This window comes from Lactuca saligna, chromosome 1, assembly GCF_052625555.1.
Source record: "Lactuca saligna cultivar CGN05327 chromosome 1, ASM5262555v1, whole genome shotgun sequence".
Taxonomy (NCBI): Eukaryota; Viridiplantae; Streptophyta; class Magnoliopsida; order Asterales; family Asteraceae; genus Lactuca; species Lactuca saligna.
In genome coordinates this window covers 28,524,067-28,540,312 of record NC_136417.1, presented here as the reverse complement: position 1 = coordinate 28,540,312, position 16,246 = coordinate 28,524,067, and the positions used below count along the sequence as shown (strand labels likewise).

Below are 16,246 nucleotides of genomic sequence, written 5' to 3'. Positions count from 1 at the left end.
CAATTGCTCAAAGGCATTTTTTAAGGTGGGAATGGGATGTGATGCAATGGAAATGGTGTTTATGGGAGATTTAATGTTGTTATTGAAGAAGCTAAACACAAACCACTTATCACTATGTTAGAGGACATAAGGGTGTTTGTGATGGAGACATAATACATGTAGAAAGGTGTGACAACCCATAAAAAAAATTTGTCTTGTAAATTCAAGCCAATCAACCTTAAGTCAGACTCGCTCCTGCTATCTTTCAGCATTGTTTAGAGTCTATTTGAGTGTTCCAAGTCTAGTACATTGAAGGAATGAGTATTAGGAAGTACCTGCTAGAGTCACTGTACAACATTCAAGCATTATTCACGACCAAAAGGAGTTCACGGCCACAACACATGAGTTTATGGCCGTAAACTCAAGGCTGGCCATAAACTCACCCCTTAAGTCTCATTTCCTTCACTTTTCTTTCATTCTTACACTTTCAACTCAAGAAACTTCCATTCTCTCTCAGGTATCATCGAGCCTTTCACTTTGATCTTCAAATATGTAAGTGATTTCATCCTTTGTTTAGTTGTTTCACTCTTTGATCTAGTATCATTCCATGATTTCATCCATGAAATCATCCCTTTTTGGTTAGATCACCAAGAATACACACTAGTTCTTTGGGCCATATTCACCTCTTTTAGCTTCCAAATCGTAAGTATACTTTCCATATACTTGATCTCTATTAGAAGCTCTTGATTTCATCATTTAAAACAACCACTTTACCATAAACATCAAGAGTTTACGGCCATGGAATATCCCTTGGCCGTAAACCCATGATTTGGACACATTTTGGCTGCAAACCCTTCTCATATCCAAGCATTCAACCTTGAACCCCTAATGGATGATAGATAGGACCTTAATCCGCTCTCTTTTGCATAATGTTCATGAGTTTACGGTCGTAAACTCCTTGCTTAGCCGTAAAATCATCTATGTTGGCCGTAAACACCAAGTGTGTGGTCGTGAACCCTCTTTCATACAATCACATGTGATTCTAACACTTAGTCCAAGTCCCTAAGGGTTTCCTAGCACGTTAGTTGCTTTAAACACTAAATTCATGCCAATATATTCCATTATATGTCATTAGGACTTGTTTGTGTCTCGGGAATTCGTTCGTGGAACTTCTCATCTTTACGCACATATCTGATTGAATCATCCACATACGGTGAGTGCATACCCCTATAATCAATCTTTTAACCGTTTTAAATGCTTTTAGGAGGGGGGGGGGAATACAAGTTGGACACAATGATAATTGTGTAAATGTTTTGTTATAAACATCTTTTAAAGGATTGCTTATGTATTAATAAGTGATCAAAACATTTCAAAAACTCTTTTAAAGTTATGTTACTTTATAGTTTGCAAAACTCCGTTTTTAGAGTACAAACATAACTACGTAGATAAAATGAGTATTTTCTTCAAGTTAGTAACAGTTCAAGTAAACATACTAGTAAACTATAATAGGTATAGTTTAGGAGTTCAAACAGACTATAATGAGAAACAGGGAGGAACATACTGTTGGGTTTTGAGCATTCTAACACTCCTATGGTGTGCATGCAACCCTATAAACCTTGGATCTATGTTTTCTCTATTGTACATGCAAATAAGAACTTTCCAAGGCTTTAATCCTAACTAGCATATTATGAAGTTCTTATACTACAAAGTACTAGTTAGCTAACATACCTTTTGATGTAACTTGATGTCTTCAAGCTTTAAGAGCTTAGCCCCAATAGTGTGAAAGCCTCAAGTGGAATCATAAATCACCAAAACACCTTGGAAGACTTTAGAGAATATGGATACTTGGTTCTCTCTAGTGAAATCGGCTAGCCCTTCTTAGTGTACCACACTAGTGCCAATTTCACCAACCAATGACATCTTTATATAGTATGGAGACTAGGGTTAAACCCATGACCTTTCATTTCATATGATCCATGGGTTAAACACTCCATGGACTATCCATGAAAGCTTAGCCCAACCTAAATGAACTTGGCCCATTCCATATATATAAGAGTCCATATTTAATTAGTTCATTTTTATCACTTAATTAATTCTAAATTAATTCTTGATCAATACTAATTAAATAATATGATTCCATATTAATATATTAGAACTTATAATATATTAATATTAATCATAAATATACTATTCTCAAAAGACTATCCATATAAATTGTGTTGGTGAAGTGCAACCCAAATGGACCATGCCGGGTCGGGTTAAGTACATACCAAATATAGTTATGGACTTAGACATTAATCCAACACATACTATAACGAGAAACAGGGAGAAACATAGTATACAACTTTACAAAGAGAACACATAATACACTAGAATAGAGAGAACATACAATACTAATACAAGAATACTATAACATTAATGTGAGCCACTACTTCATGACTTAGCAATATACTTGCTAGGTTGCGTTTTGTAACGAGAGTCTCATGGAGGGAGAGCATAAATTTGTGTATAGATCTATACGGGATTGACACCCCACACCTTGATTCTAGCTAGAGTGGGACTTGCAAGTGTACGGGTGACAAATATCACATCAGTTTCGGCGCCATTAGGTCGTCGTGGTAAAACACGTGTCATATCAGTATAGTTGTAATCACATCACATTTTAAATTGAATCAACAAGCTGGTTTTAAGGTAGTTAGTGCTTCAGTAGTCACTTTTTACAAACATTACTGAATACTTTCACCATTACAAATGACAAACAGAACAGTCAAGTCTTAGTACATTAAGTAGAAAGGGACCTATAATGCTAACTTTATGATTCCTTAGTTTATACACCAGTGATATATAAATCGAGTGCAACAAATAGTAGGATGTGTGTTTTCCGCTTCATTTCCTGTTCCTTGTTTGGTTATGGGCTTAGAGCAAATGCACCCAACCTACTATCTATCTGATCTTAGTTATATATATATATATATATATATATATATATATATATATATATATTCTGTATACACTAAGTAATCATAAGGAGTACCAGGTATGGGTCAGGTCATAGTATACAAATTCAATACATTGTTTTCTAGTACAAAAACATACTTTTCAGATAGATCATGAGTAAACTAAACTAGAAACTTACCAGTAAAGGGTTTAATCCAATTTATTAAACCAATAAAATATAAAGGACCTTAGGTGGTTAATTCTATAATGTCTTAGTTTATACATCAGGGTTATATATAATTAATATCCGATAGGTAGTTGGATGGGTGATTTTTGCCTTACTTCATGTTCCTTGTTTGGTTGTGGGCTTAGGGCAGATTCACACAGCTAACTATTTATTCGATATTAGATTATATATATATATATATATATATATATATATATATATATATATATATATATATATATATATAGCTAGTATAAACTAAGTGATTATAGAAGGAACCATTGTGGTTACCGTTTTTACTAAAAGAAATAAGGGTTTTCTTAAAGAATGTTTTCATCAAATATAAATGAACTATTACAGTTAACTCCGTGAGTACCAAGTAAATACGCAAGGGTTATATACAACGACGATATAACAAACAATGGGATGTGTGCCTTCCGCTCCATTTCTTGTTCCTTGTTTGGCTGTGGGCTTAGGGCAGATACACACAATCGATCGTTTGTTTACTCTGGGTTTTATATAACATGTATCTATTTAGTACTCATATAAAGGATTGTAGAGTCATTTTTACTTATCTTTCATCAAAGCAGGAAATACAGGATTTTCTGAATGAACATACGAACTTTTCTAAAAAGAACTTACAACTTACTTACATCACTAAAATCTTATGAACTCACCAGCTTAAATACTGATCTACTATTTCAAAATAACTTTTATTCTCAGGAGACCAGTAGACAGGTACGTGCACTGGGATTCAGAAGATGGAGCATAATAGCTTCATGTCTTGTTTTGTTATTTACGTATGTAGTATATGTTTTGTGAGCCACATACTTTGTAAACACTTTCTTTCTAATGAAATGGTTGTTTATTACTTTGATTACTATGATGTATGTCTTGTGATACTAAACAGGACGTCCTCCACTCCCGAACGTTTCCACCGTTCCAGTTTTGGGGTGTGACAAAAGGGAAAGGATTGGGATATGATTTGGAAATCTATCCAACTATCAAAAAGTAGGTTGATGATTTAAAGGAGTGGAGAAGGTTAGTAACCATATATGTCCTACTTTATTTTTTGTACATGCAAGTGTTAAATAACTTATTTTAATTGCAGAATCTGGAATCCATATGTTAGTGGATACAAACAATTTGAATTTGTACAAGGTAATGAAAGGTATGGTGTTGATATGAAGAAGAGAGTGTGTGTATGTGGAGGTTGGCAATTAACATGCATTCCATCTGTATATGCCATATGTGTTATATCTTCTTTGAATCTTGATCCAAAGGAATATGTTGTACAGTGCTTTACTAAAGTTGCATTTCTTGGGAGCTATGAGTACATCATCCATCCACTGAATGATAGTTCCTTGAGGCCCCACACATCTAATGTTCACCGGATTCTACATCCTATTAGGAGAAGGTTACCTAGTAGGCCATGTGTGAAAACAAAAAGAGACCAAGCAGAAAAATGAGACTGGTGGGAATAAAAGGCATAATGTAAGCAGGGCAGGTGTTCAACACAAATGTACCATTTGCAATGACATTGGCCACAACACAGCTAGGTGTCCAAAGAGGGGTCCTTCAAAAGCAGGTTCAAGTAAACCAAGAAAGAAGAGTAATGCAAAGAACTGTCCTTCACAAGCAGGTCAAAACACTCCAGCTCTAAGTACTTCAATATATATGCATCAAGAGCCTGTGACTCAAGAGCATGTCAATCAAGAGCCTGTGAACCGTGTCCCTGTGAACCATGTGCCTTTGGATTAAGAGCCTATGAATCAAGAACCTGTCAACCAAGTGCCTATGAATCAAGTGATTGTCAACCAAGTTCTTGTGAATTGTCAACCAAGTGCATGTGAATCTTGGTGTTAAAGTGCCTAAGAACCTTGGTGTTATAGTAAGGAAGCCTTCAGAGAGAATCAACAAGAATCAAATAAAGAAGGAGGTTTTTCCAAAGGATGCAAAGAAGTGACTAATGACAACCCAATTACTTTAGAATGATTAGGTTTACTTATTTTCTTTTTCTTGGAAGTATGTACTAGTACATTACATATGGTAACTTTCTTTTGAGAATTGAGCCAACTTTTGATGTAAATTACAATACTACCCTTACTTGTGACCTAAAAACTTTTGATGGCATTTTAGTAATGGAATCAGTTATGGTATCCTATGCAACTGTGTTTTGTCTTTTTCAGTCTTTATTGGTACCAATGCACCAGTTTATTAAGAAACTTGTTTTAGTAGGAATCATATGTCAATTATCAAGCCAGTGGGAATCATATATCATTACTTGGTTTTCTTTTTATCAATGTAATTTGTGTTATGTCCTTGTTGTTTGGTTGTTGTAATGGTACCAACTTCAATGTAAATTACAGTCAAATGTGCACCATATCATTCAATACCAACCAACCACTTATGATTTAATTCAATAACAAACATATTCAATATCATTAACATTCAAATTACCAAACTTCATTCAAAATACCAAACTTCATTCACCTGTTTTCAGATACATCATGAGTAGAACTTAATGGACATTACAACTGATTTGAACCCTATGAGTATGTGATTTCTTCTTCTTTAGCTCTTGAACTTCTTTTGTCAGATATGCATCATCCTTTTCAACTACAACAATTTCATGTTCTAAATCTGCATTCCCAGTCACAGGTTCTTCAATCCATTCCCATAACTTACACTTCTTACCTGATTTCTTCATTTATTAGTAGGGAAATCAAATATAAAGAGGGTAAGAAGCTCGGTTACATAACATAAGTTGCATAAATTCCTTCAAACTCGACTTGTCAAACACTTGGGGCAAACTTTGAACTTTTTGTTGGCGGTATCTTTAGTCTTTGATGTGCATACTCGAATTGGGAGTTGACAATCACAAAGGTCCTCTTTCTTTGCGATGGAACTAGATGAAACTTGCGACATCTTCTTCTCCGATTTTGGGTAGGGTTGGAAAGTTTTTTGATTGAATTTAGGGCTTTGGATCGTATTATAATCGGTGGAACTCAATTACCCAGGTAGGACTATTTTCTTTTAATGAGTGTCCACATATGCAGCCATGTCAACAAATACGACATCAACCGGTAATAAGGATTAAATTTGAACACGAAAACAAGTTTAATGCGTAAATGTTGACAATAAAAAAAGTCAATGACTAAATGTGTACAAATTCAATAATATGTTACCCTCTTAAGTAATTATTCCTTTTGAAAATGAGTATTATTATTAGTATCAAAAAGTGTATTTAAGATGTGAAGCTTAGTGAGAAAAAAACAAAATTTTATTGAATTTCATATTACGAATAAAAAACAGATTTTGATAATGAAAATATGTCTTGTGACATATTTCGAATTAAAATAAATTTATCATATTATATAGATGAAAATGAGATAGTTTCAATTATATATATATATATATATATATATATATATATATATATATATATATATATATATATATATATATATATATATAAAAAGAGTGTTTGGGAAAGCTTAGAAAACGACTCCCACACTTAAAATAAGTGTTTGGATACATAATTTTTTAAAACAACGTATAGTTATCCCACATCGGAGACGAGTCAATTTTGATAAGTTACTTCCCCTAATTTATCAAGAACTCCAACATTTAAAAAAAATATTCTATTTTGGTACCGTTATAAGCTAATAAGCTAATAAATAAAAAAATATTTATTATTTTAAATAAACACTTCCAAACTCCCCCATAGTATTATATCCAATCCAACATTCAATTAGATTGGTTTAGTTAGGTTGTATATAATGAATTTGATCGGATCCGTTGACAAAATTTAACATCCAACGGATAATTGATTGGATCAGTTCCATCAAAATCAATAGGATTTCAACCGATAAACACCCTTAGATCTAGACTTCTAAAATAATTTGTATCATTACAAAGTAGGAAAATTAACATGTAAATTTTTCATACTAATTGATTTTAACTTAATATATATTCATATTGTCACCTTGTTGGTTCTATTCTGGGCAACAAAAATATAAAAATTACTAAAAAACAATTTGCTTGGACCAAAAATAAGAAAACCAAAATCTAACATCATAGATTTCTTTTGACTAGAAACAATTTTTTGGCAAGAAGTAGCCAAATCCAAAAGATTTTTAAAACCAATTAGGATATGTTTCAACTTTGTTGTCAAAAGGTTGGAAGGAGTTGATGCAGGAAGATGATTTTCCGAATAGGTACCACATGGAACACAATTAATTCCCTTGTGGTAGCGTATGAATATAATGCTTTAGTAGGTTAATGATCTCATTCCACCCCTTAAAACCTATGCATTAGTTAGTCGTAAGTGTGTTAATATATTTGTACCATAGTATATGGGTTGAAAGAGATGAATTTCCAAATGTTTAGGGCTTGAGAGGGTTGGAAATGAAAGGTGAGATAAATGTTGATGTGGCACCTAAATGACATGTAGGTAGGGAGGGATGAACTCCCTCGTACTTGAGTTGGAGAAAATGTAAAGTGGAGTATATGGGTGGAGAGAGTACATCCCTCCCAACCCACATGTCACTAACACACCATATCAACATTTATATATTTTCTTACTTTTATTCATCCTATCCACAACACATGAGAAATCATTCCTTCTAGCCAACACTTCTTGGTACAAGTTCCTATGCATATGGTACAAGTGGGAAGAAAGAAAAGATAGTGGGAGCAGCGACATAGAAAACCCGCTCCATCCAAAGATTATCTATGGTGTTCCCCGTAGTATCACCGTTACCACTGTTGAATCACATCTCTTGCGGCTTGACCCATCCATCCTAAAGATGCATTTGATTTGAAGGTTTGAACATTTATAAACGAGATATCTGGAGATAGATAGCAAGTTGTTACTTCAGATTTATGTTATCCTTTATCATAGGGAAAGTTGTTATACTTTGTACTCATATATAAATACATGAATATACAATCACTCTGATTATTGGAGTTGATATCAATTCCTTATATGGTATCAGAGCCTCTCTCCCCTTCTCTACAATTTCAATCGGCCCTATCTCTTCCTCATGGCTTCAACTTCTTCTGATGCCTCTCTTTCCCTAAACACGATTCTTCATATGTTAACAATCAAATTGTCATCCACAAATTATCTATTGTGGAAAAATCAAATTAATGATCTTTTGAAGTATCAAAAGCTTTTTTATTATGTTTCTGGTGTGACCTTGATTCTTCCAGCAATCGTAAATGTGGAAGACAAACCCACCCCCAATCCTGCTCATAGTCTTTGGATCGAATCTGATCAACGGGCATATCTCATCCTTCAGTCCTCCTTATCTTAAGAGGCTATGGCGGAAGTCATTGGCGCCAAAACATCCTATGAGATCTGGACAACCCTAGAGGTGGCCTATAGTCACGATTCGGTTGAATGAATGCAGAACCTCCGTGATTCTCTTCGTCTTCTTCGCAAGGGCTCTCTCTCTGTCACTGAGTTTGGTCGCCAGTTCAAATCCATCTGTGACCAACTTGCAGCTATGGGTCATCCAGTTGATGACAACGACATGTATCACTATTTTCTTTGTGGTCTGGGCTCGTCTTTCGAAACCTTCTCCACTGCTCATCGCACTGTCAAGGACAAGCCTAATTTTCGTGATCTTCTTTCTCAAGCTGAAGGTCATGACCTTTTCTTGAAGTATGTTCAAGGTTCCTCGCCTCCTACAGTTGCTTTTAATGCTCAATAGGCTCGTTCCTCTAGCTCATCCAATCGTGGTGGTTTCAACAGGGGAGGTCGGAGTGGTCGCTCAGGTGGTAGGGGGCGTGGTCGTCGGCCACCGCACTGCCAACTATGTCGGACAGATGGTCATTACGCAAGTAAGTGCCCTTAACTCTCTACTTATGCCAGTCATGGTCCAGCAATTGATGCTAATCTAGCCCAAGCTTTTCACTCCAAATGTAGCACCACTACTCCCGCTCCTGATTGGTATGTTGACAGTGGTGCCTCTGCTCACATGACTTCCTCTGCTTCAAATCTCACCTCCTCTATTCCATACACAGGCAACGATCAAGTTGCATTTGGAAATGGTAACATTTTAAATATTTCCCGCATTGGAAACACTTCTATTGCTAAAAACATCAATTTATCTGATGTTCTTGCTGTCCCTAATCTTACTAAGAACCTTGTTTTCATTAGTAAATTAACAGCAGACTCACCAGTTGATGTTTTATTTTCTGATCATACTTTCACTATTCAGAAGCGTCGAAACAAGGAGGTGCTAGCCAAGGGCAGGGTTGAAGATGGCTTGTATGTGCTGGAGCAAGGTCATCAAGCGTTGGTTTCTCAGCTAATCTGAGCAGACTTCATGGATCTTATGAGCTCTGGCACAATAGATTGGGTCATGTGTCGTTTTCCACTATTTCCTTGTTAAACAAACTTGGCCATTTAGCTGTTACTTCTATTTTGCCCAAGCCTAGTATTTGTTCTTCTTGTGAGCATTCTAAAAGCCATAAACTCCCATTTGATGTTAATGAAAAACGGTCTTTGCATGTTTTAGATATGGTTCATCGTGACCTTTGGGGACCTGCACCCATTATCTCCACTAATGAATATGTTTACTATGTTATCTTTGTGGATGATTTCTCCCGGTTTACATGGTTTTATCCGTTAAAAAGAAAATCTGACTTTGCAACAGTGCTCAACACATTTCTTACCTTTGTTCAGACACAATTTTCTTGCAAACTAAAAGTTTTTCAAGCAGATGGTGGTACTGAATTCATGAATAATCAGGTTAATACTTTTCTTGCTACAAATGGCACTCATCATCGGGTTTCTTGTCCTTACACACCCCAGCAAAACGGTCGTGCAGAGAGAAAACACCGACATATTACTGAAACGGGACTAGCAATGCTGTTTAATTCAAATGCTCCAGGTTCTTTGTGGGTTGATGCTTTTGTCTCAGCTGTTTACATTATCAATCGACTGCCCACTCCTCTCTTAGACAACAAATATCCTTTTGAGTTGTTGTTTAAATCGCCTCCAAATTTCTCAATGTTTCGAACATTTGGCTGCCTAGTGTTCCCTTATTTGAGAAATTATGTACAACATAAACTTGCCCCACGCAGCACCCCTTGTGTTTTTATTAGGTACAACACTTCATATAAAGGTTATAGATGTCTTGATTTGTCAAACTCCACGATCTACACAACAAGACATGCCAAGTTTGATGAAACATCATTCCCCTTCACAGGTCAAGTTGCCACTATTGATCAAGCTTCTCTTCTTCTTTCAACATTTGAAGAAGTCAATACTACTGCACCTTCCTCCCATACGGATGATTGCTTCCTTTTGGCATCTCCACAACCATCTAACTCCTCATCTGCATGTGTTCTCTGACTAGCAGATTCATTATTACCAGATCCTATACCTGCACATCAAACATCCTTACCGGATTCCTCCAGCTCTCTTAATGATGCACCTTCTAATGCTTCTGCCTTACCACAGCCCACTCCGATGCCATCTTCCCCAACACCCCAACCTCAACCACCTCCACGTCATCCTATGATTACTAGAGGTAAAGCGGGTATTGTTAAAAAGCGCTTATTTGCTGATCTTTCTACACTTTCCTCTAGCAGATTACACAGAGTTCTTCTTGCTCATCCTGATCCCAAAGGCTTTAAAACAGCATCCAAACATCCCAAATGGGTTCATGCAATGAAAAATGAGTTTGATGCTCTCCGTTCCAACAATACTTGGTGTCTAGTACCTCGTCCATCCTCTTCCAATGTTATTGGGTCTAAGTGGGTTTTCCGCACCAAATATCGCTCTGATGGGACCATTGATCAGTATAAAGCTCGATTAGTAGCACAAGGATTTACTCAAGTACCGGTGTTAGATTTCTCTCATACTTTCAGTCCGGTTGTGAAAGCCTCAACTGTACGCGTCATTCTCTCTTTGGCAGTTCATCAAAATTGGCCCTTACATCAATTGGATGTCAACAATGCGTTTCTAAATGGGAACCTAAGTGAGATAGTGTTTATGGAGCAACCTCCGGGATTCATTAATCCTCATTACCCTAATCATGTTTGTCGGTTAAACAAAGCTCTTTACAGCTTGAAGCAAGCTCCAAGAGCTTGGTTTCACCGACTATGTTCTTTTCTCATACAAATTGGTTTTCTTTGCAGTCGTGCTGATCCGTCTTTATTCCTATTTAATCGTGGTGCTACTACTTTATATCTCTTGGTATATGTTGATGATCTCATCCTCACAGAGAATGACAAGACTACCATTACCAATTTCATTATCAAATTGAATTTTGAATTTGCTATCAAAGATTTGGGTGCATTAAGTTACTTCTTGGGACTAGAGGTGGTCTACACAAATGATGGATTGTTTCTTACTCAAACTAAGTATGCTCAAGAAATCTTATCACGCGCGGGTTTAACTGATGCTAGACCTGTTCGTACACCACTCACCACCTCTTCTCAACTTCTCTCTCATGGTGAAGCTTTTCATGATCCAACCTTGTATCGGTCACTAGTTGGAGCACTTCAATATTTAACTATCACTCGCCCAGACCTCTTTTATGCTGTCAATCATGTAAGTCATTTCTTACAATCCCCTACTACAGACCATTTTCAAGCAGTCAAAAGAATCATGCGGTATGTCAAGGGTACGCTCTCCTATGGTCTCACTTATAAACGATCTTTTGTTCTTCCTTTGGTTGCGTACTCTGATGCAGATTGGGCGAGATGCTTAGAAACACGTCGTTCCACTTATGGATACTCTATTTTCCTTGGTGGCCACATTGTGTCCTGGAGTGCTAAAAAGCAACCAACAGTTGCTCGGTCCAGCTGTAAGTCCGAATATTGAGCGTTGGCAAACACTGCATCTGAGGTTATTTGGATTACACATCTGCTCACAGAGTTACAGATTCCTATTTCTCCTACTCCATGTCTATATTGTGACAACAAAAGTGCTCTCTTTCTCAGTCAAATTCAGTTTCTCACAAAAGAGCAAAACATATAGATCTTGACTATCAATTTGTGAGAGGAGGTAGTTCAATCTGGCAAGTTACACACCAAGTTCATTCCCACTACTCAACAAGTGGCAGATATTTTCACAAAGAGTGTCCCAAGACCTCTATTTGAGCATTTCAGGGACAAGCTATGCGTTAGTCAACCACCGTCCAGCTTGAAGGGGGGTATAAACGAGATATCTGGAGATAGATAGCAAGTTGTTACTTCAGATTTATGTTATCCTTTATCATAGGGAAAGTTGTTATACTTTGTACTCGTATATAAATACATGAATATACAATCACTCTGATTATTGGAGTTGATATCAATTCCTTATAACATTGTTTTGAATAGATATGTGATATTTGAAAACAACTAAAATATTGAGAAATTGAAATCTCTCAAATCTATGTAGTGTTTGATTGATATGAAGTAAAATAGATTTTTTTTCTTTTGGTTCAAAGTTGTCAAATAAATTCGAGTATAAAATTATGTAAGAAGGTAAAAGGATCAAATTCTCTTTTATTGAAGTTTTAGTAATACCTTCATTGTTTTATAAAAATAAAAGAAAGACCTCTAATCCTTTTTTTATGAAGCTATATTTTTAAACTCTTTTAATACAAATTATTTGCACAATAACTAATATAGAAATGAATCAAAACACTTACTACATATTTGTTAAACATTATATTAGACCTCAATATGAAACGATTAATTTTAATACGTACATACCACCGAATTTTCGATGATTTAAGATCACACGTTAGCTATGGACTTACATCATAATATACACACTATAATTTAGAAACATCAACAATGATGCAAGGTTCCACATAATATCGCTAACAATTTGAAAAACAGTGTTGGGCTGGTGGCCATCCCACTTGATGTTTAGAGCATATGCTAGATATCAAGATGTGTTCGATATGGGCGGTTGGGCACCATCACCAATAAAATACATTAATAATTCAAAATTATAAGAAACACCGAATCACATTCTCAACTGCAAGATAAGGACTTATTTTTATGTTGAGCCAAATTTTATCTGGAGAGAAATCCTCGAGGAAGGTAGCATCCATCTTGTTTTGAATGATTTATAAATTTTATAAGATATATTGTATTCCCTATGGAATTTCCCCTATCCCCGGACCGAGGTCGGAATAAGAAATGGGCACCAAAATGGGGAGAACACAACGCACAACATCCTAATCGTGCCATGCCCACCAAACGGGAAGAACACAACGCACAACGCATAATGTACAATTTACACAAAAGTACATCGTAAATGGTCAAGATTCTCATGCTAAGGACGAACGCTATCGTTTACGGGTTCACTTTTGGGTTGGCAGTACTGCGGATGGTTTGATTCCAACGGTAACAATAGTAAAATTATTATTTTTTAATAAGAATTATATTATAAATACCCCTCAATTACATTTCAAAACCACACTTCTTTTTTTCAATTTCATTGCATTTTACTCTTTAAATTTATTCTCACTTTCAATTCCATTATGAAATGAATGTTATTTCTAAGCCAGGCATATGCGAAAAATGGTCCGAAATCATTATATTTTTTTATGATTAGTTTTGAATATTTTAAGAATCACCTTGGGGTTTCAGATCATTCAAAACTTCAAATTGCTTCCAAATGGAAAGATATGCAACGAAAATTGAAAAGGTTTAATGTTATTTTCACCATCCAAATGAATACCTGGGAAGACGGAGTTTCTAACGATAATGTTTTAAACGCAACAAAATATGAACATCGCGGACACCATAACATGAAAGATTTTCTTTATAAGGAGGTGTGAATTGTTTTAAAAAATCACCGTTCTTTTTTAAAATTTAAGTATTTCTTTTAGTTTATCGTTTGTAGTATTTTTAGTATTTCTTTTATTTTAATTGTCGTTTTAGGATGTAATTTATTTTTTTATTGTAGTATGGTTTTTAATTAAATATTTTTTTTAATTATAGTATATATTTTTTGTTTTAAATTAGTAAAAGTTTATTTTAAATAATAAAAAATAAAAACATATTATGTTTTATTTTATTTTATATTTTACTGACTTAATTAAATTAAAAATAATGATGTAGTAAGTGGGTTGAATGACTTGCAAAATATGAGTTTCCATTTGTGATGAGTTGAAAAAGATGGAAAATAGAGGATAAAGAAAAACTAATGTGTATAAATGTAACATTTGTTTTCCAATATTATTCGTTTATTACTCATTTGGAGTTCATTTAATTCTATGGTTTGGACTTTGAGGATTTAATTGACCGTTGCACGATGGTCGAGAACTACCGCGACGTGGCGATGTCATTTAAATGGCGGCGCAGGTAGGTGTTGACCATGACACGGTGATGACTTTGTTCAAAACTCTAAGTATCGGGCCTTGGAGCTTATTTAAGCAACCTTATGATTAGGGTTTGCTCTCATTTCCAACCTTCATTCCCCATAAAGAAACCCTAAAGAATATATATATATATATATATATATATATATATATATATATATATATATATATATATATATATATATATAGAGAGAGAGAGAGAGAGAGAGAGAGAGAGAGAGAGGGGGGGGGGGGAGTATGTGTATGTTATTGGTATTTCAGTGTGTGTTCTTGGTGTTTCAAGCTTAAAGGTGATATTGGAAAGAAGAGGTGGTGATCTTGTTGCTTGAAGAGGGTGGTTGAAACTTCAGATCATGCGTCTTCTGCATCCTATGGAGCCTTGGAAGGTATATAGCCTCCACCTTTATCATTTATGTTTTCATTTCATGCTTTGAGGTTCTTTTGAGTCCTTTAGAGGAATGTTTTTGGCGTTTTGAGCGACTCCAAAACCTTAGACTTGGTTGATGGTCCTTTCTGGACTTAATCGCTTTATGGAGTTAGGGTTTGAGTTTGAGACTTGGATAAGTTGTGTTATGGATAAAGTTAGGAACTTTATCCATTAAGTCCCTTAGGAATTTCATATATGAGCTTTTGAGCTTTGGCCGTTAAGGGTTAAGTGCTTAATGGAGTAAGTTATTTGGACGTAAACGCGTCGTGGCGAAGACCTTACCACGACGTAGTGGACTGAGGAGTCCTACACTCCCAAAATTGTTTTGTCCTTTGGTGACCAGGACGCGACTACGGGTTGGTCGCGATGTGGTGGTCTGGGAAGCTTGACCGTTAACTTTGGCTAGGTTGGATTTTTGTCAACTAGAGGGTTTTAGGTTATGGACTGAGGAGTAACCTTTATTTGTTATATGTGGTTTGAGTTGTTGAATTTGTGAGGCTTTTAGTGTTGTTATTCAACTTCTGATTCAAGTGAATTTTCTCATTGTATTACTTATGTCCTAGTTGTTGTGATTAGACTGTACATCCAACTGTGCTGATAAGAACTTGACTATTGATGTATGTTAATATACTGTATTGGAGTTGTTGATGACTCGTGGTCGATGAGGGCCCGAACATTTTGTAATTGAGTCATTGATGACTCTAGGTCACTGAGGACCCGTATATACTATATTTCAGTCGTTGAGGACTCGGGGTTGAACCAACACATTGTTGTTATATATGTTCAGATATGTTGTGTTGTATGTTATAATATGAGGAGCTCATTAAACTTTGTCTTACATTTGTGGATTTAAATTTTTGAGGATTGTCGGAAGGAGAAGACGTGATTGTGTACATTCGTCAGCTGCTTCAATATTTTGTTATTTCGCATTGTTTGATACTCTGATTTTGGATGAGTGTATTTCGGAACATATGTTTTTATTGTCTTGGTTATGAAAATGATATTTAATCTTGACAAAAAATAAAATAAAATTACTGTGAAATTGAGACGTTGCAATAAATATCTATTATTTATATCTAACCATACTTTATTATATACATAACTAGTTGTGAGACCCGTATATTATACAGGTTAATTAAAACAAAATGTTAAGTACAAACGATTAAATAGAAAATTTATTTGAATTTGAATCCGAAATAAGTGAAAATTATCAGATGAAAACATACAAAAAATAAATTAATTAAAATTATGTGTTTAGTGTGTACTAAACGGGTTAATTATAAAAAAATGTTAAACATAAAGGTTTAAACTGTAAATTTATTTGAAATTGAA

The 16,246-nt window shown here is 35.2% G+C and overlaps 1 protein-coding gene across 1 annotated transcript; it reads left to right on the top strand.

The window, feature by feature from the left end:
- Positions 1 to 8,553: 8,553 nt before the first annotated feature.
- Positions 8,554 to 9,471, top strand: LOC145004230 (uncharacterized). The gene is made up of 2 exons (XM_078963122.1): positions 8,554 to 8,813; positions 9,024 to 9,471. Exons 1-2 carry the CDS (start codon positions 8,554 to 8,556, stop codon positions 9,469 to 9,471), a joined length of 708 nt encoding a protein of 235 aa, XP_078819248.1.
- Positions 9,472 to 16,246: the final 6,775 nt, after the last annotated feature.